The sequence below is a fragment of the Eptesicus fuscus genome, chromosome 21 (assembly GCF_027574615.1).
Source record: "Eptesicus fuscus isolate TK198812 chromosome 21, DD_ASM_mEF_20220401, whole genome shotgun sequence".
NCBI lineage: Eukaryota > Metazoa > Chordata > Mammalia > Chiroptera > Vespertilionidae > Eptesicus > Eptesicus fuscus.
Window position 1 is genome coordinate 38,541,327 of NC_072493.1, and position 19,372 is coordinate 38,560,698.

Genomic DNA, 19,372 nt, shown 5'->3' on the forward strand with positions numbered 1-19,372 from the left:
TCCTGACCATGGCGTAGCCACTTGGGGACTGTTGTCTTGCCCCAGCCTCTTCCCCCTCCTGAGGCGGGTGACATTAGGGGTGGTGGCCCTGAGAATGTGGCTGTGGGACTTGTTGGGGATGGGAAAGTAAGTGGGGGAGGGGAGGGGTGAGGGGGAGAGAGAGAAGAGGGAAAGGGAAGGCGCTGGGCAGGGCACAGGAGGGTGGTGGTCAGCCGGGACCAGGGAGCCAGGCGTGGAGCTAAACTCCAGGGCGAGGGCCTGTGGCCTGGGGGTGTCTACTTGTCATTTCAGCGGGCCCTCCCTGTCGCTGCGGGTGTGCACGCGTGCTCCTGTGATTGCCTGGGCGTTTGAAGGGGAGCGTCCGTGTGTCTGTCTACCTGCCAGGGCTCATGTGTCAGGGAGGGTTTTTGGGGTCCAGGGATAGAGCGCACCTGTCTGTCACCATGGATCTTGTGTGCCCATGTGTCCAGTTGGTGGGTCAGGGTAGGTCCGTGTGTGCTGGCTGTGTGTCCATCCCTTCGTGTGCATGCTTCTCTGTGTGTGCTCCTGAGGGTAGTGTGTCCATGTGCCCACTAAGCTGCCCTGTGTGAGGGAGTGCACTGTCTGTGTTCCTGTATCCGTGTGTCCTTATGGCCAGGTGCCCGCTCTCCAGGCCGTGTGTGTGTGTGTGTGTGTGTGTGTGTGTGTGTGTCCAGCAGGGGTTCTGGCCTCCACCTCACGCCTGTCTCGTGTGTCCAAGGGCGTCCTCTTCGGGAGGGAGGGAGGGGCGCTGCAGGGAGGCAAGGGGGTCTCCCCACCTCTCCACCCACCCCGCCCCCACCCCCACTCTCTCAGTCCCGGGATCGAACCTTATTTAGAGTCGCGATTCGACATCTGTTTTCAAATTTGATCAGCTCTGAACTTTATTTTCCGAGTTTGAGGAAAATTATATTCCATCGATCGCGCTCCCGCCCCCTCCCCCGCACCGCCCGCCGCAGTCGCCGCCACCTCCATATATCTGCGCACCGAGCCGGGCCGGGCGGCCGCGAGGGCGGGAGGCTCACGGCGCGTGGAGGAACCCGGGGAGGAGGAGGAGGAAGAGGAGGAGGAGGAGGAGGAGGAGGAGGAGGAGGAGGAGGAGGAGGAGGAGGAGGAGGCCGCCCAGCCCGGCCCCGCACCCCGATCACCGCGCCGCCACCCGCCCAGAGCTGGGTCCCCAGCTTCCCGCGTCTGGGTCTCTCTGCGCGTCTCTGTCGGGCGTCTCTCTGCACCTCCCTGTCTCTGCTCGGCCCCGTCTCTGGCTGTCTCCGGGGTTGAGTCTCCCTCAGTCCCGGTCTCTCAGGGACTCTCGCTTCCTGCCCGCGCCCCCTCTTGCTGCGCTCCCACCCCCACCCCCGGGGCCCCGGGCCCCTCCCTTGCCCCACCTCCGCCCCGGCGCCCCCTCCCCAGGATGCCGCGGGGCATGGCTGTGGGACCCGAACTTTGAACACTTCTCTCCGGACCGGGGCGGATGCGCAAACCCTGCAAGTGAGTGAGAGGCCGGCCGCACAGGGGCGGGGATGGGGGGCGGGGATTCCTGTCCCGGGCCGGGCGGGCGCCGGGAGTGCTCCCGGGAGACCTGCGGAGGGGCGGGGGGGGGGGGGCGGGGAGGGGGGAGGCTGCGGGAGCCCGAGGCGGGAGGCGGGAGGCGGGAGGCGGAGGGGGGGTCGCCACCCGGGCAGTGGGGGCGGGTGGGGCCGCACCATCCCTGGGGAGGCGGGAGCGGGTGGGGAGGCTGGAGGTGCGCCCTCGGGCCAGGGGGCCGGGGGATGTGTGGGAGTTCGGGAGAGTGGGGCTGGGAGCGACTGGGGTCTGAGTATTTGGGAATGGGGCTGGCGGGCGACCTGAGGGCGAATGTGGGCTTTTGGCGAGAGCCCCGGTGGGGTTTAGAGGGCGCTGAGGGCTTGGCATTTGGGACCTGGGGCGCAGAGCCAGGGGACTGGGTGTTTGGAGTTGAGAGCTGACTGTTGGGGGCTGGGGATCGGGACGGGGGTGTGGCTATTTGGGGCTGGGTCGGTATGGGGGCTTGGATTTGAGGTGCTGGGAGGTCTCTATTTGGAACTTGAGTTCAAGGCTGCGGGTCTGTAAATCTGGATCTGGATATTGGTGCGAGGGGTCGGAGGGGCTGTGGGAAAGGCATTGGGGCCACTGTTGGGGTCTGCACAAGTTGGGGTGCGGAGCGCAGGCCCAACCCTGACTTTCCAGGCCATGCCCTCCGGGGTCCGGTGGCTCACCGGGCCGCCCGCTCCTCGCTGTGTCTGTCCCTTCCCGCGCCTGTGTCCACTCGGAACCCGCCCAGAACCTGTCTCTGTCCCTTTGGGTCCAACTCTTAGACCGTCTCCCAGAACCTCCTCGCCTCTCTCCCCTCTGCATCTTTCTCGGCATCTCTCCGTCTCTCCGTCTCTCGCTATCTCTCGGTCTCTGTCTCCCCCAGCATCTCTGTCTCTGTCTCCCCCTCGCTGGTTTCCGCTCAGATTAAGCCGGGGACCTAATTCCAGGCCCAGGATCGAATTTTCTGGCAACAAAGGGAAATAGCGAATCGATCGGTCGCTCTGGAGATTAAGAGACAAGCGGCGCGCGGATCTATCACGGCTAAACGCCCCCTCCCCCGCCCGTCCCCCGCCCTGCCGGCCGCCGAGGCCCGACGCGCTCCGAATCGCCAAGCAGCCGCAGGAGCTCGGGCGCCCGCAGCCAGGCCGGGCCGAGCCCAGAACTAACCGGACCGTGTGCCTGCTGAGGACGGGGCCCGGGAGGGGTGGGAGAGCCGGTCCCGACCCCCCGGGGGGGGGGGAGACAGGAGAGGGGAGGGAGTGAACCCCAGGCAGCACACCACCCGGAAGACTCATGCTGAGCACACCTGTGGCCTCAGGTAACACCTTTTATCCACACCTGTCCCCCCCCCCCCCCCTACACCTGCCACAGCAGCGTTCCTCCTCCAGTTCCCACACCGGGCCCTGCAGGTGACATTTCTCTCCTTCGGCCTGCCCCTGGCCAGGAACCCCTGTCCTCTGCACCGCTCCCCTCATCTGCCTCAGTGGGTATCACCTATTTCCTCTCACCGGCCCCCTCCAGGCAACACTTGTGGCCTTTACTCCTGCCCCAAAGATACCTGTGATCGCTCAGACCCGAGCATGGCCTCTCTTACCTGCTCTCCAGGTCACACCTGTTCTCCAGAAGCCGCCCTTTCCGCCTGAAGCCCGCGTCTGTGTCATTTCATATCACGTTGCCCCCTTCCTACCTGCGCCTACACCCTCCCACCCGTCCCCTAAAACTGCACACACACACACTTGTTTCTCACACATGCATATTTCTTCGCACCTGCCTCCCCCTCAAGCAGGAGCTGTTTACCATATATTCACACACACACACACACACACACACACACACACACACACGCACACCTTCCTTTGCACATAGCATTCACACGTGCATCCTCCTGGCCTGTTCTCCAGGAGCCGTGTCCTCTCCCACCCTCCTGGCTCTCTCCGGACCTCCCCCTGGCCATGCTAATCTTGTCTGCCCTCTCACCTGCCTTTCCAGAAGCACTTCCCACACGTGTGTCACCTAGGAACACACCTGCTTCACACCACGCGCGCTGCCCGGCCTAGCTCCCTCCCACTCCCACTGTTTTACATACATGTACGTACCTCCAGCCGTCCCCCCTGTCTTTCCCACTTGTCTTTGCAGGTGGCCCATCCCAGACAGCACCTGCACCCATCGCACCTGCCTCCCTGCCCAGCACCAGCTGGGTGCTCCAGGTGCCTTGGTCCTTGGGGATCATGGATGTCCTTCCGTGTCTCTCTCCGGCCGTGGCCTCTTACAGCCCTCGTCCTCTGAAAATCACACCTGTCCACCCGCACACTGGCCGCTCGCCTGTGTCTCACTCCTCACTGTTTCTGTCGCGCTGTCTTTCACAGCCCAACACCACTTCACACATACACAGGTTGGGGCAGGAAATCCGTCCTTGGACACAGGTATCTGCCTCACCTGGGTACCTGTGTCCCCATACCTGCCCCTCAGGTGCTGTCTGTCTACTTCTTTCCCCACATACCTACTATCTCATGTTTCTCGCTTCCTCTCTCTTGCTGCACGAGGTCACACCAGTACCTCCACACACCTGCCTGTTCCTCACCTGTCTCCCTCAGGCACTGTCACCTGCTCTGGTCCCAGGTTCACTCGTTTCTGCAGCAGATGGGTACTGAGCATCCACACTGCCCTCCTTAGCCTCTCTGCTCCCCGTGTCGCCACCTGGTCTCTGCCCTGGCCTCCCCGTCCTGTCCCCACAGGGAATAGCTACTCCTGGTCACACTTCTGCCCCACAGACAGGCACCTGACTCCTGACACGGGGTCCCCCTCTGTCCTTCTCCTTCCCCACATCCGTGTAACCCTTGCCCCTTCATAGCTTTTTCAAACCTTGTGTACCCATGAGCACCTGGTCTCCGCTATGCTTACCTTCACTACCTGCTCATGCAACCCGTCACTCGCACACCGTAGGAGGCAAACCCGCAGATCCCTCACACCTGCCTCCAGCCTGCTCCCCTCTGCAAACACATGTCTCTTTTCACAGATCGTGTCCCCAGCCATCTTTCTCCTCAAGGAACACCTTTTTGGTGAGCATAAGTGACACCTGCAGCCCTGGTTACCCATGCTACACCTGTTCCCGGCCGTCCACACACCTGGCCCGCTGCATCGCACGGAATCCCCTGCATCCGAGGGTCTCAGACCTCAGCGTGTCAGAAACACGCGGAGGGCTTGTTGGGGCACAGAGGCTGGGCCTCCCCAGAGGCTGGGCCTCCCCCAAATGATCTGGTGCAGCTGGTGTGGGTGGAGCCCGAGACCCTGCATCCCCAACACACTCCCTGCCGCCGCCCGCGGGGACCATCCTTGAGGAGACCTACTCCTGGCACCTTGCCGGCTGCCCCTTTGTCACCCCCGTCTCTGTGCCAGGCACTGCTCTCAGCTCTTCACATCCGCTGCCTCATCTCATCCCCACAAGACCCTTCTGGGGGTGGTGCTTACTCTTAACCCCGTTTTACCGAGAAGGAAACTGGGCCCAGAGAAATGGAGTCACTTCTTGGGGGTCTCAGACACTGGTAGCTGTTGGAGATTTAAGTCAAACTGAGGCCATCGGACTTCAGTCACCCAGGTGTTCTCGCCTCCCACACCTGCCCCGCGGGTGACCCCCTTCCTCCGAAGACTCTGTCCGCCTGGTCACCCACCGGGGCCACACTTGCTTCTCCATCACCTGCCAGCTCGCCCACACCTCAGCCTTATGGGCTCCCTCCCCTCCTGCCCTGGGACACACCGCCCTCCCTGCTGTCACACCTGTCACTGCCCCACACCGACTCCCAGCCAAGCTTGTCACCCGAATTTCCACTCCTACCTGCTCCCCACCCCCGGCCGCATGGAGCCAGCACAGCCACCTGCCACCGGGCACCCGTGTCCCAGACACACCTTGGTCTCCGGAACCACCGCCTCTTCACCCGCGCGTGTTTCCTGTGTCCATCGGCCTCTATCCCCTGCTCTGTCTCCCTCGGCCCATCTCTGAATCCGAGTCTCTTTTTCTGTGTGTCTCTCTCTCTTCCTCTGGCTCTTTTACTCCCTCCCAGTCTCTCTGTCTCTTTTTCGGTGTCTCTGTATCTCTTCCTTTTCTAGCTCTCCGACTCCCTTTCTGGGTCCTGCACTCTGTCTGTCTCCTCCTTTCTCTTCTCTGTCCCTTGCTGTCATCTCTGACATTGCACATATCGGGGGACTTGAAGCTATACTGAGCCCTATTTGAGTCCAGGCATCAACATTCACCCCTGTGAAACCTGTCTGAGCCTCAGTTTCCACGTCTGTGAAATGGGCACCGTGACAGTTGCTACCTCCCAGGTCGTGGTGAGGATGAGGTGCCGAGGGCAGCGAGAGGTCCCAGGCTAGATAGGGCTTGCTCTCCCGTCTGTGGGTCCCTCTCTGCTCCTGTCTCTTTCCAAGGGCTGTAGCCCCCCCTGGCTGTCAGTGGGAGTGTGTGTGGCAGGGGGAGGGGGGAAGGGAGAGAGAGGTGGGCAGAGGCATCCCGGCCAAGGCCTGGGCATGGGACCAGTGTGGGGCCGGGGACAGGGATCGATCCGCTCGGCGGCAGTGCGCGGGCCAGGATTGCATCTTGTCACAATAATTTATTGCTCTCATCCCGTCTGATCGATGGCGCTGAATTAGCACCGTGCGATGCCCCTGGAGCCCCAAGCCTCCCCAAGCCCCCTGGACCCGGCCCTGCTCCGGCCCCGTGGGGTCCCCGCAGCCAAGGCACCCCGTTCCAGCTGGCCCAGACCCCACCCCCGGGCCTGGTGGGTGCTCGGCCTGCCCTCTGTCCCTTCCCCTTCTCACCGTCCCATTGGCCCCTCAGGGTTGCCTTCCTGGGCCCTTGACCCCATGTGTCTGTTCCTCGTTTTCTCTCAGGCACCCGCTTCTCCCCCATTTCCGAGCCCATGTCTTCATCCATTTAAGTCCCCGTTCCTCTCTGCTCCTGTGTCTGTCTCCCATCCACCTGTCCCCCTGGCTCTCTGCTCCATTCCTATCTGCCCGTCCCTGTCTCTCTGCCCCCGTGTCCCAAGTCTTGCTGCCCCACCTCCGTTTCTGTCCCGTATTCTCTGGCTTCCTGGTCCCTTTGAGTCACTGTCCCTCTCTTCCGGTTTCTCTGCCTGGCTCCATTTCATCCGAATTCCATTGAACCCGTTTTTCCTGAGCACATACTTGGCACCAGGCCCCGTGAACAGGACGCACAGCGCAGTCCCTAGGCCAGTGATGGCGAACCTATGACACGCGTGTCAGCGCTGACACGCGTAGCCATTTCTGATGACACGCGGCCGCTGAGGCGGCACATGCCGAGGATGAAACATTTGCTGCCCTGAGGATGAAACATTTGCGAAATAATGTTTTTTTCCTCAAAGTGACACACTACCCGAGTTATGCTCAGTTTTTTGGCGAAGTTTGACACGCCAAGCTCAAAAGGTTGCCCGTCACTGCCCTAGGCCATCCCAGCCAGTGCTCAGCACTGTCTGTCTCTGGCGGAAGGCGTGGGCTCAGCAGGTCCAGCCAGCCAGCCGGGCAGCCTGGTGGGCCTGGGGGTGGGGATGAGGAGGAGGAGAGAGCTGGGATTGAGGGAGCACTTGTGTTGGGAAGAGGTGAGAGTTCAGGATGAGGCAGGTTTAGGTGTGGGAATGGGACCGTGTGGAGGTGAGGAGAGGGGGAAGGTTTGGAGTTGGGGTGGTAGCCCTGAGCTGACAGCCACTCCCCCCCCCCACCAGGACTGCTGAAGGGCCCTGAACCCAGCCTGAGATCAGCCGGCCTGCCACTCTCAGGCCTTTCCCACCTTCCTGCCTGCCCCCTGCAGCTGCGGCTCTGCCTCGGCCCTAATCCCTCAATTTTCCGCATCTCTGCCCCTCCTCTTCTTCCCCCCTGACCCCGGGTCTCTCTGGCAGCTCTCTCCCCTTCTCCTCCAGCGCTTTAATTCATTTTGTCAAGCCTCTCTGACTCAACGCCTCTTCCAGGGGCCCCTGACGCAGGTCTCCCGCCCCTGTCTCTGCCTCTATCTCTGCCTCTGCTCCTCTCTCTGTCCCTCTCCCTCCATCTCTCTCCCCCTCTCTGCGTCTCTGCCCCTCTCTGGGTGTCTCTCCTCTCTGTCTTCCCCTGGCTCCCTGGCCCTTCCTCCCTCTCTGGGCCTCTGGAGGGAGGGGCGGGGCTCCCCTGCAGAGGTTGGAGGAGCAGCCTGGTCCGCAGAGCGGCCTCCTCGCCTCGCCTCCCTCTCCCCTCTCCCCGCGCTGTTTGGTAGGCGGGGTGCGTGGCACTGCGGCTCCCACCTCCCTGGGGACGCTCTCTCACCACCCCCACTGACACCGTTCCTCGCGCTGGCCACAGCCCCGGGGACATCCGTGCAGAGCCTGGGACTCAGGGAGAGAGACAGAGACCCACCGCCCCAGACAGATGCCTGCTGGAGGGAGAGGCTGGAGCGGGGTGGGGTGGGCGTGAGGCCTCCTAATCACCCTAAACCAGTGTCACAGACACCTCCTCTGGCCGGGAGCCTGTGCCTCGCCGTCTGTCTGCACGCTGTCCCTCAGTCTGTCTTGCACAACCCAGCCTTGGCAGAGGTTCCCGTGTGTGTGCGTGTGTGCTGCGTGTGTAAGCTATGGTGACTGTCCATGTGCGTGTCTGTGATGTGTGACACTACGTATGCGTGCGTGTGGGTCTCGGCTGTCCCTGCGTGTGACTGTGACTCGTGGAGACGGGTGTGTTCCTGGGCGCCTTAGGTGACTGGCCTGTGTGCGTAGCAGAGCCACGCGTGTCGTGTGTGTGAGCGTGTGTGTGACCGTGTGAGTGTCTGGTGTGACTGACCGAACTCGAGTTGTGCCGTGTCTGGCGTTCCCCAGCCGGGTGGCCAGGCCGGCAGCCCCGGGCTGAGGGCCAGGGGTCAGGGCCTTTGTCCCAGGGAGCCGAGGAAGGCCTGAGTGACGCCGCCCCAACAGGACCCAGGAGCCCGCTGGGCGGGTGTGAGGAACTCAGTGGAGAACTGCCCGGGAAAAGGCCACAAAAATCCCCCAAATCTGTTACCCGAGCCCGAGCCTGCGTGTGAGCTCCTGTGGCGGCGTGTCTGTGATAAGGCGTTGCTGTGTGTCTCTGAGCCTGCGGGCGTGTGTCTGAGTCTCACATCAGACGTGCACGTGTGCGTGTGCGTGTGCGTGTGCGTGTGCGTGTGCGTGTGTGTAGTCATTTTGGGGAGTGGGATGTCACAGGCTGGGTAAGGAGGGCCCGCTCCTGATTCCCGAGTGAATGATGCTGTGTGACCAGCCAAATACTGGAGGCTGCGTGTGTGGTTGTGTATGTGTGTGTGGCTGTTGGCTGGTGCACGTGTGTGCTCCGTGTGTGAGCTGGTGCCTGTGATGTGTGGGGCTGTGTTTCTGTGCTGACATGTGAGCGCAGCATGTGTGTGGTGCCTCTGTGTGTGTTCTGTGTGCCTGGGTGGGGATGAGCCAGTTCTCAAATGAACCAGCCTGTTGGGGGTGGGGGGTGGGGGGACAGTGTGTGGCCTGGAGAGAAGTAGTGAGGGGTGTGTGTGTGTGTGTGTGTGTGTGTGCGCGCACGCCTATCCCGGGCACCCTCACCCAGGGTCGGGCCAGAGCATTTCATTGATGTGAGCAGGGGTAGGAGTGGGGGTGCCTTCAGGGGTGTGTGGTTGTGTAAGTCCTGGCAGGAAAGTCCCGTCACCTTCCTGACCCTGTCCTCCCCGCGATGGGACTGGGTTTGTGTATCCACGGACATGGCTCTAATCTGTATGGCCTGGCGTGCGTGTGAGCGTGCACACGTACGGAGTGTGACAGCAGGCAGCCAGGCTGCATGTGGTGTGGGTGTCCGGAGAGAGTGTGTGCAGGGGCTCCACTGTGTGTCTCTCCGTGTGCACGGCTATGGCCTGCACGGGTGTCTGTTGTAGGGAGGGCTGTGCCCCCGGGTGGGCACAGGCAGCGTGTCAGGGTGTGTGTGTGTGTGTGTGTGTGTGTGTGTGTCCAGGCGTAATGTGTGTGCCTGTTGGTATGTGTGTACGTGTGGGGGCGGCGGAGGGAGAAGGGTCTTGGGCCGCATCTCTCTCCTCTTTAGACAGAGCCCTGGAGAAGATATGAAATTTAAAAAAAAAATCAATTTTCATTCCACTTGTGCAGATTGTGTTAAGGGGAGCTGGGGGCTGGGTGAGGGATGAAGGGGCTGGGGGGGGGGGGGTGAGGCCCGAGGCGGCTCCCGAGGCGGCCGGAGCAGCTTAGAGAAATCAAAACAACTGGTTAAACCCCAGCCCGGGGCCCCAGTGAGGGGAGGCGGAGAGAGACATGGAGAGACAGAGAAGGACAGAGAGAGACAGAGATGCCCAGAGACAGAGACAAGGAACAGAGACACGGGAAGCAGGTGTCCATCTGGAGAAGAGGCGGCCAGAGAGATGGAGCCGCCAGACCGTCGGTGAGGGAGACGCTGATACCTCGTGGGGTCTGAGGGGCCAAGAGACCTGTCTCTGGAGAGACAGCACCAGAAGCAGGCCCGAGACAGGGCACAGCTCACATGCATGGGTGCACATGCAGAGACATGCACAACGTATACTCATGTGCTCACACAGAAACATGCAAACCTCACACACATAGGCACACAAGAAACAGCGTGCACCTTACATGCATGCGCACACACGCAGAGACCGCATATCTTACATGCATGTGCATGCACACAGGGACCATGCATCTTACATGCATGTGCATGCGTGCAAAGACTGCACATATTACAAGCATGTGTGCACATGCAGAGATGGCATACCTTACACGCATGTGTGTGCACATAGAGACTGCACACTTTACATGCATGTGAGTGTACACAGAGGCCACACACTTTACATGCATGTGTGTGCACACAGAGACTACCCAGCTTACATGCATATGTGTGCGCACACAGAGACTGCACAGCTTACATGCATGTGTGCATATGCAGAGACTGCACACGTGTGTGTGTGCGCACAGAGAGACATGCTGGAGAAGGGTGGGGTGGATGGGTGGACAGGCAGGCAGCTGGGCAAATGGCAGCAGGAGCAGCGGGGTCCCAGGTGGGGTTCCCTCTGAATGCTCACCCCATCCCCACGCAGCCCCTCACCCAGATAGCCAGGGGGTGAGTGCCACTGTGCAGACAGGTCCGTGTGTGTGGTGCGCATGTGCATCTCGTCTTCATGCGATGCAGCACATGTGCACGCAGGGTCTCTAGTACTTGCCTGTGTGACTCTGTGTGCTTGCATGTCACTTGTGTGACTGGCTGTGCTGGTGTGTGCCTGGGCCCGGGTGTGTCTGTTTCTGTGTGGCGTGGCGTGGCGTGGCGTCACTTAGGTCTGTGTATCTGCATTGATTGTGGACCGTGGTGAGCAGTTATGTCTGCTAGTGTGTGTCTGTCTGTGATTTGGGACTGTGGGTCTTTGTTTCTGTGGGAATGTCTGGGATCATGAGGTGTGTGACTATTTTGACAATCATGTCTGTGAGTTGTGTTTCACATAAGGCATGTGTGCCTGAGTTGCTGTGTGGGTCTATGTGATGTGTGTTGGTTGTAACAGTCTTTGTGCATATGATTTTGTTGACTCATGCATCACACATCTGCGTGGTGTGTTGTGTGACATTGTGGTGTGTGTCACTTTGCTGACCTGGGTCTGTGTTGTGTTGTGTGACATTGTGGTGTGTGTCACTTTGCTGACCTGGGTCTGTGTTGTGTTGTGTGACATTGTGGTGTGTGTCACTTTGCTGACCTGGGTCTGTGTTGTGTTGTGTGACATTGTGGTGTGTGTCACTTTGCTGACCTGGGTCTGTGTGTTGTGTGTGACATTGTGGTGTGTGTTATTTTGCTGACCTGTGTCTGTGTGTTGTGTTGTGTGACATTGTGGTGTGTGTCACTTTGCTGACCTGGGTCTGTGTTGTGTTGTGTGACATTGTGGTGTGTGTCACTTTGCTGACCTGGGTCTGTGTTGTGTTGTGTGACATTGTGGTGTGTGTCACTTTGCTGACCTGGGTCTGTGTTGTGTTGTGTGACATTGTGGTGTGTGTCACTTTGCTGACCTGGGTCTGTGTGTTGTGTGTGACATTGTGGTGTGTGTTATTTTGCTGACCTGTGTCTGTGTGTTGTGTTGTGTGGCATTGTGGTGTGTGTCACTTTGCTGACCTGTGTCTCTGTGTTGTGTGACATTGTGGTGTGTGTTATTTTGCTGACCTGGGTCTGTGTGTGACATTGTGGTGTGTGCTGCTTTGCTGACCTGGGTCTGTGTGTTGTGTGTGACATTCTGGTGTGTGTTATTTTGCTGACCTGGGTCTGTGTGGTGCTGTATGACGTTGTGGTGTGTGTGCCTGGGTTGGTGTGTGGGTCTGTGATCTGCTTGGCAGGGAGAGGAGGGAGGCAGCTGTGGCCTGCCCAGCCCCTCTCTAACTGCTGTGTGCACACGCACACGCACACGCGCACACACATTCAGTGCCGTGGCTGCGGGCGGTGGTGGAGATGGGGGTGGGGGGTGGAGGAAGCAAAATAAAATTAAAAATTAAAGCTTGCCCGGAGTCCCCATCCGCACAGCGGCCGTGGGGAGCCGCAGGGGGAGCAGCTCCCCCTCCACAGCCACCCTGGCTGGGCTGTCTGTCTGTCTGTCTGTCTGTGGAGCTGTCCTACTGGACCCCTGCCCGCCCCCACAGCCCCGGCCCGAAGGCCCCACTCTCTCCATCGGTCGATCAGTGATCAATGGGGCCAGGAGGGCGCCAGGGGCAGGGCGAGATCAAAGGGGCCCCCAGAGATGGACACTGGGACGGAGACGGACACGGAGACAGAGATAGGAGACGGGATGGGGAGCGGAGAGACGTGGAGGCCAGAGACATAAAGGCAGAGCGATGTGGAGACACAGAGCTGGGGGCGGGGGGGGGGGGGGCATGATCCAGAGACGGAGATATGGGGATCGGGAGACTCAGAACTCCAAACCTGGACAGTCCGGCAAAAACGCAGGGAAGGGGACAGGATGGGAGGAGGCAGGGACGTCCAGTGGGCCTGACAGGACAGAGGCGGGAGAGAGACCAGAGAAGTGGCAGGCAGAGACCACGAGACGGCAGAGACGTGAGAGAGACAGCGGGGGGGGGGGAGCGTGGGAGCAGGGCCTGGAGCGCCGATCCCACGGCTCCTCGTTATAACGTGTCCGGAGGAGGCGGCGGGGAGTTGAAAGCAAAGGGAAGAGAAATCAAAACCAACACGGAAATGAGAGGGGCCAATGGGGGGGGGGGTGTAGGGCGGGGGAAGGAGGGAGGGGACCCAGAGAGGCAGAGAGAGCCGGGGATGTGGGAGAGGTGGACAGGGAGAGGTGCGGAGTCGGGGTGATGGAGAGAGATGGGGAGACAAATGGGAGGGAGATGGAGAGAGAGACAGACAGGGACAGGGTGGGCGCAGAGACAGAGAGATGGGAGAGTTAGAGGGAGAGAGAAGGAGGAAAGAGGTGGTGGAGAGAGAGGGAGCGAGAGACGGAGAGATGGCAGAACTGGGGAGATAGGGGGAGAGACGGAAGGGTTGGGGGCGGGCGTGGAAGACAGAGAAACAGGGCAGAGGATTGAGTGGAGGCAGAGAGACCGAGAGAGATGGAGAGAGAGAGAGACTGTGATAGGGAGGGAGTCAAGAGAGAAGAGAGAGAGAGAGAAATGGGAGAGAGGGTGGGAGGAGACAGAAGGAAAGAGACCGAGTGAGGAGAGAGAGATAAAGAGGGAGAAAGTTGGGCAGAGGGAGACCGAGGGGCGGACGAGGTGTGGGGGTGGGGGCTGGCCCCAGAGGGCCTGAGCGGGAGGGGATGTGTGGGAGGGGCCTCAGGAGACTCTGGGCCATGGGGCTGGGGTGAGGGTGCGCGGGTGACCGGACAAGTCTGGGGGGAGTGAGCTATCTGACAAGTCCTGTCTGGTGTCCACGGGGGAGGTGGGCTTTAGCGGGGAGCAGGGTGCCTGTGGGTTTCCGAGGAATATGTAAGACCTTTGGGGAGCAGTGGGGGTCTTAAGAGGATTGGTGTATTTCAGAGTATGCGGGCTGAAGTGTCTAAGGCGGGGTGGGGAGGGGACGGGGTGGGGTGGGGAGGGGGGGTGGGTGCCTGGGTGGTGGGTATCTGAGGGGCGGGGCTGCCAGAAGGGGAAGGTTCTGAGAGAGGGGCCAGGAGGGGTGGGGCACCTTGGGGAGAGGAGGCATCTGAGGAGGGGGTGTCTGCGGGAGGGGGAGGCAGAGCCGAGGGAAGGAGTGCCCGAGGGGGAGGCAGATCTAAGGAGGAAGAGGCGCCTGGGAAGCAGGTCCAGGTGGCGGGTCCGCGGGCTGCGCCGCAGGTTGCAGGAGGGTGTTGGGGGGGGGGGCACCTGTGGGCGCTGGGGCTGCTCTGCGTGGGTGGGCGGAGGGCAGGGCTGGCCTGTCCCCTCCCAGCCCGTGGGGCGGCACCCGCCCTGGCCGGCTCTGGGCAGGCAGAGGAGAGGGATGGGGGTCAGCGGGGGGCGGGGTGGGGGCGAGGTTCCGAGAGAGATAAACCTGGGGCAGCCACAGAGAGACCGAGGGAGAGGTCAGGCGCGAGCCGGGGACGCAGGGACGGCGGCAGGGACCGTGTGGGGCGGCGGGCGGGCGGGCGGGCGGGCGCGAGAGCCGGCGCGTGAGAGTGAGCAAGTGAATGGTGAGGAGCGAGGAGGGAGGCTGGGAGCACCGGGTGCTGAGTGCTCCGGGCAGAGAGGGAGGCTGCCGGGAGGCGCCGGCGGGAAGGATCGCGGCACAGGGTCAGGGAAAGGGACCGGACGAGGGCCAGAGAGGTGCCGGGGCGGGATGTGGGGGGAGAGGCGGCTGGCGTCGGCGGGGCAGGTCTCGGCGCTGACCCGTCTGTCTGTCCGCCCGCCCTGTCCTGTCCTGTCCCCGCGTGTCTGTCCCGGCCTCTCCGCAGGGCTGGCTCCACCATGGACTGTAGCTGCGTCTCCGACCTGCTCTTCGCCCCGCCCGCCCTGCCGGCTCTCTGGACCCCTGGTAACTGGCCCGGCCCCCTCCCCCACCCCAGCCCTCAGGCCTTCCCGGCGGCCCCTCCGGGTCTCTCCCGCAGCTCCCTCTCCCTCCCGGGTCTCTGTCGGAGTCTCCGGAATCCAATTCCTTAATGAAAAACTTGGCTGAAAACTTCACAGCCAGATGTCCCTGCACCTGCCGGTGGGATGTGAGGGTCTTTGGGAGGGTGGGTGAGGAGGGGTGGAGGTCCAAGAGGAACAGGGATTCAGGGTCCTGAGGTCCCGGGGGTCTGCTGAGCACATCTCAGCCTGCTGTCACCAGGGAGAAGCGGGGGGGGGGATGGCCTCAGGGGTGAGCCCCTCCGCCTGGCCCTTCCCTGCCTGTGGCATGGCCCGTGGCATTCCTAATGGGGTCCCGGTGCTGAGGGTGGGCGCCCTGGGCCTCAGCGCTGGTCCCTTTCTTGCACAGGCACTGATGGAGGAGGGGGGGCGAGGGGGGGGACCAGAGGGCCATAGGCCGGGGGCTGTGCACAAGGGACAGACAGGGTCATCCAGACGGGGGCTTGGAGACCCGGCCCAGCCGCCGGAGGCCTGGGAGGGCGGCTTGGACGCTCAGGATGGGGACGTGGACAGCAAGACCGGCTTGGGTGTGCATTTGAGTGCGAGTCACACGCCCCACAGATGAGCAGTGTGTGTGTGTGTGTGTGTGTGTGTGTGTGTGTGCAGAGACCTGTGCCTGGTTATTTGGGGCTGTGGAGTGTCACACTTGAGTGTTTCTGGAAGAAGGGTCACACTGGGTTGTGTGTGTGTGTGTGTGCATGTGTGTGTGTGTGTGCATGTGCATGTGTGTGTGTGAGCGTGAGCTGGTGTGCCTCGCTACCTGGGTGGCTCCGGGCTGGGCGTGTCGCACTGCTTTGGCACGTCTAGTGTGTCTACATTTTAGGACTGGGGTGGGGTGTCTGCCAGCTTGCCGAGTGCACCTGCCTCCGGGGGGGAAGCCCCTGTGCCTGGTCCTCACTGGCCTGTGGCATTCCTAATGGGTGCCCGGTGCTGAGGGTGGGCGGCCCCGGGCCTCGCCTCAGTGCTGGGGCCGTGCGTGTGTGTGTGTGTGTGTGTGTGTGTGTGTGTGTGTTTTCTTGCATCTGTGCCACTGAGTGTGACTGAGTGTTGGAGGCTGTCTGTCACAGTGTGTGTCCTTGTGCTGAAGTGCGGGGTCCTCTCTCTAGTTGTGTGTGTGTGTGTGTGTGTGTGTGTGCCCGCGCGCGTCAGCAGTCACCACACATTGAGGACGTGCATTGGAGGGCTGGTGTGTTTCTGGGTTGGGTTGTGTACTTGCCTGTGTGTGGCCAGTTGCGTGTCATCTTTGGGGTTGTGTGGGGTGTCTGTGATAGTCGCGTCCCCACTAGGATGTGTCCTGGGCAGAGCCCCCATGTTGATGGGGCCCTTGGTCTGAGGTAAGAAAAACCCCAAATGGAGTTGAGAGAAAACTCTCCCTTTGGGGAGGAAACTGCCTGGCCTTCGGGTCCCGGCCTCAGGCAGGGAGGCCTTGGTGCCCACGTGTATACACCAGGCAGCCTGGCCTCCCGCCCCTGAGACCCTAATGAGCCAGAGAGGGAAGGAACGGCCGGACCACACAGCAGTGGACACAGGCTCGTCTCCCAGCTCAGCGCCGCCTCCCTCGCCCTCGCTAACCTCATTCCCTTCCTTGCACGGCTCTCGGCTCTTTACAGGCCAGTCTGCCTTCTGGTTTTTTTGTTTTGTTTTGTTTCCCTGCCTTCTGTTTGAATGCCAGGGCCTGGGTCTCTGAGGAAGGGGAAGCGGAGAGAGGATGTGCCCAGGAATGAGTATAGGATCTGGGGCTTCCTGGACGGTGAGGTTGAGGGGTGAGCAAGCACATTCCATTCCCCCCCAGCATCTGGGCGTATTTGGGCCGCGGGGTGCAGGATGCCATTGGAGTGTGGGAAGCTGAGTGAGCTGCGGGTGTTATAGAGTGTGGGTGCCTGGGGGGGGGGGCTGTCATGGTGTCACCCCGTGCGTGCGCGTCAGGTTGATACGTCTGTCTCGATGCTGCCTGTCTCCCGCACCCTCTGTCGCATTGGATCTTTGGGGGCCTGTGTTGGTCGCCGTGGCTGGTTGCAGTTCCGAGGGGCCCGAGGAGATGTGTGATTGTGTTGGGGCGAGTGTGCAGTGTTGGGTGCTGGTGTGGCACGTTGTGCTGGTGCGCTGTGCCCAGCAGGCGTGTGCCAGGCTGGTGCATCCGTGTCCCACGGTGTAGCAGGTGCCCTCGCGGGGAGTGGACGTCTGCGTGACATGCTGCACCGTGTGGGGAACTGCAGACACACTGCTCTCCGACCGGCGCACGGATGCAGGGAGGGAACCCAGCGGCGTGAAAGGCATACATACATGACAGACGCGGAGACGTGTGCGCAGGCCCAGCCTGGATGTGTCAGGGTGGGGTTGGCCACGAGGGGAGCTTTGGGGAGAGATGGCACAGGGAGGCGGGAGCCGGCAGGAATGGGGCTGAGAAATCAGAGACCAGAGACCATGGGAGCAGGCCAGGGCGGAGGTGGGGTGCCACGGAGGGAGAGGGCTCATGCCTTCCCTGCAGGCTGGGCCTCCCCAGCTCCTCCCCACACTCAAGGACAGGAAGCTGGGCCTCCTACCCTCCACCCAGGACGCTGAACCTGGGAGAGCTGTGCCAAGACAGGGACCCAATGCTGAGTTCTCTCCTATTATTGGGAGTCTGGGGACTAGAGAGCCAGTGGGGTATGGAGAGGAGGAATTGTCCCTGAAGATGCCTGAGGCTGGACAGCTGCTCATCTGGGGAGGGCGGGGTGCCTCTGGGGTCCAAGCAGGGCCACTCCTGCCTGCTGTCCCCAGGGTTTGCCTTCCCGGACTGGGCCTACAAGCCGGAGTCGTCGCCTGGCTCGAGGCAGATCCAGCTGTGGCACTTCATCCTGGAGCTGCTGCAGAAGGAGGAGTACCAGGGGGTCATCGCCTGGCAGGGGGACTACGGGGAATTCGTCATCAAGGACCCCGACGAGGTGGCCCGGCTCTGGGGCATCCGCAAGTGCAAGCCGCACATGAACTACGACAAGCTGAGCCGGGCCCTGCGGTGAGGGCTGCGGCCTCGCCCCTTCTCCCCTCGTGGTCCCTCTGGGCCCGCCCCGGGAGCTTCTGGACTTCCTGGGCAGAACCCCCTGATCGGGCCAGGGCTCTCCTTGGGTCTACGGGTCTACGTACGCCCCTGAGTGCGAGGCAGGCGAGGAGGAAGGGCCCACTCCGGGCTTTGGAGCCATACAGGCAGGACCCCGGCCCTGCCTCACCCTGCCTTGCTCTGGGACCTTGGTCAAGGGGTGAGCCTCAGTTTCCCCAGCTGTGCTCTGTGGCTGGCAGAGCATGGGCCCGGGACCCTCCCTCCACCCCGCCCCCCTCTCCCTACAGCTACTACTACAACAAGCGGATTCTGCACAAGACCAAAGGCAAGAGGTTCACCTACAAGTTCAACTTCAGCAAAGTCGTGCTCGTCAACTACCCGCTCCTGGACGTGGCGGCAGCCACCACGGGCTCCCCGCTCTTGCTGAGCCCGGGTCCCTTTGGGGGGGGCCCGGGGACAGATGCTCCTCCCCTCACCCCCGAGGTGAGTTGGGATGCGGGGGGGGTCTCAGAACTGGAGCATTTGGCGTCCCCCAAGCCATGGAGCCCCTGGGGAGGGGTGGCCAGTCTGAGCAGCACCGCCTCCCGCACCTCCCCCTCCAGACCCTGCAGACCCTGTTCTCTGCCCCACGCCTGGGAGAGCCGGGGGCCCGGGCACCCCTGTTCACCCCCGAGACGGACAAACTGCGTCTGGACAGCCCTTTCCCATTCCTGGGCTCTGGTAAGGGCCTGGGGTCCCAGGGGTGCTGGGTCGGGGGATGCTGCACGAGTTTTAGGGAAGAGGATGGGCAAAGACAGGGAGACAGGATGCAGGAAGGAGGCGGCCAGGCTGCTGTGTGTGTGTGTGTGTGTGTGTGTGTAAAAGCTGGAGAAGGATGTGCAGGGAGGGGAACTGGAAAGGGGGAGGGGCTGGGAGAAGGGCTTTCAGGGGCGCTGAAGGAATGGGAAGCCTCATGAGGGTGGAGGGCACCCTTTGCTCAGGCCCGGGCGGGCAGCCCTGACTGTGGGGCAGTGGCCCAGCCCGGTGCACCCCCCATGTTCCCAGGTGCCACCGGCTACTCCAAGCCCCCTGGTCTGCTGGGTCCGTACAGCCGAGCCTTCCCAGAGTACCCCTGGAACTTTAACCCGTACCTCGCCGGCCCCTTCCCCAAGCTGCCTGCTTCTCTCTACCCCCCCCACTTCTACCCCAACCCTCTGGCCAGCTCCCTGGGCCATCTGCCCTCGGCAGGGGCAGGGGGAGGCCCCACGACTGCACCCCTACTGGCTGCCACAGGGGAAGGCCTGGGCCCCGAGCGCCCCTCGGGCCTGGCAGCAGCCCCCCGCCTGGCCCTGCCAGGGGCTGGGGGTCCAGAGACCACGCTGGGAGGGAAGGAGGACAGCGACTCGGAGCTGGAGATCACGGATGTCAGCGGCTGCAGCTCCGACAGTGAGGGTGACGAAGGCCTCCCCGTGCCCCCCAAGCCCAAGGGGGGCAAAGGAGGGCTTGGCAGCTGAGCCCGCGTGGGGGATGGGTCCTGCCGGGGCAGGGACCAGGGCCACTGCCTGTGCAGCCTCTGTGTCTGGTTTGCCCTCGATGCCCTGCCAGAGGCCAGGGACAGCCCTCAGCCCCCGTCAGGGCAGGACACTGGCTGCCCAGTCACTTCCCCAGCCCCAGGCTGGGCCTCACCTCCCCCTCCAGAGGGCGAGGG

General features: G+C 62.3%; 1 protein-coding gene across 1 annotated transcript; it reads left to right on the forward strand.

The window, feature by feature from the left end:
* Nucleotides 1–1,489: 1,489 nt before the first annotated feature.
* On the forward strand, nt 1,490–19,178 carry ERFL (ETS repressor factor like). Its single transcript, XM_008160243.3, has 6 exons — nt 1,490–1,506; nt 14,477–14,556; nt 17,409–17,643; nt 17,973–18,168; nt 18,288–18,405; nt 18,730–19,178. Exons 1-6 carry the CDS (start codon nt 1,490–1,492, stop codon nt 19,176–19,178), a joined length of 1,095 nt encoding a protein of 364 aa, XP_008158465.2.
* Nucleotides 19,179–19,372: the final 194 nt, after the last annotated feature.

Coding starts and splice junctions, on each gene's coding strand:
- ERFL (XM_008160243.3), top strand. Junction 18,169..18,287: donor CTCCTCCCCTCACCCCCGAG/GTGAGTTGGGAT, acceptor CTCCCCCTCCAG/ACCCTGCAGACCCTGTTCTC. Junction 18,406..18,729: donor TTTCCCATTCCTGGGCTCTG/GTAAGGGCCTGG, acceptor CCATGTTCCCAG/GTGCCACCGGCTACTCCAAG.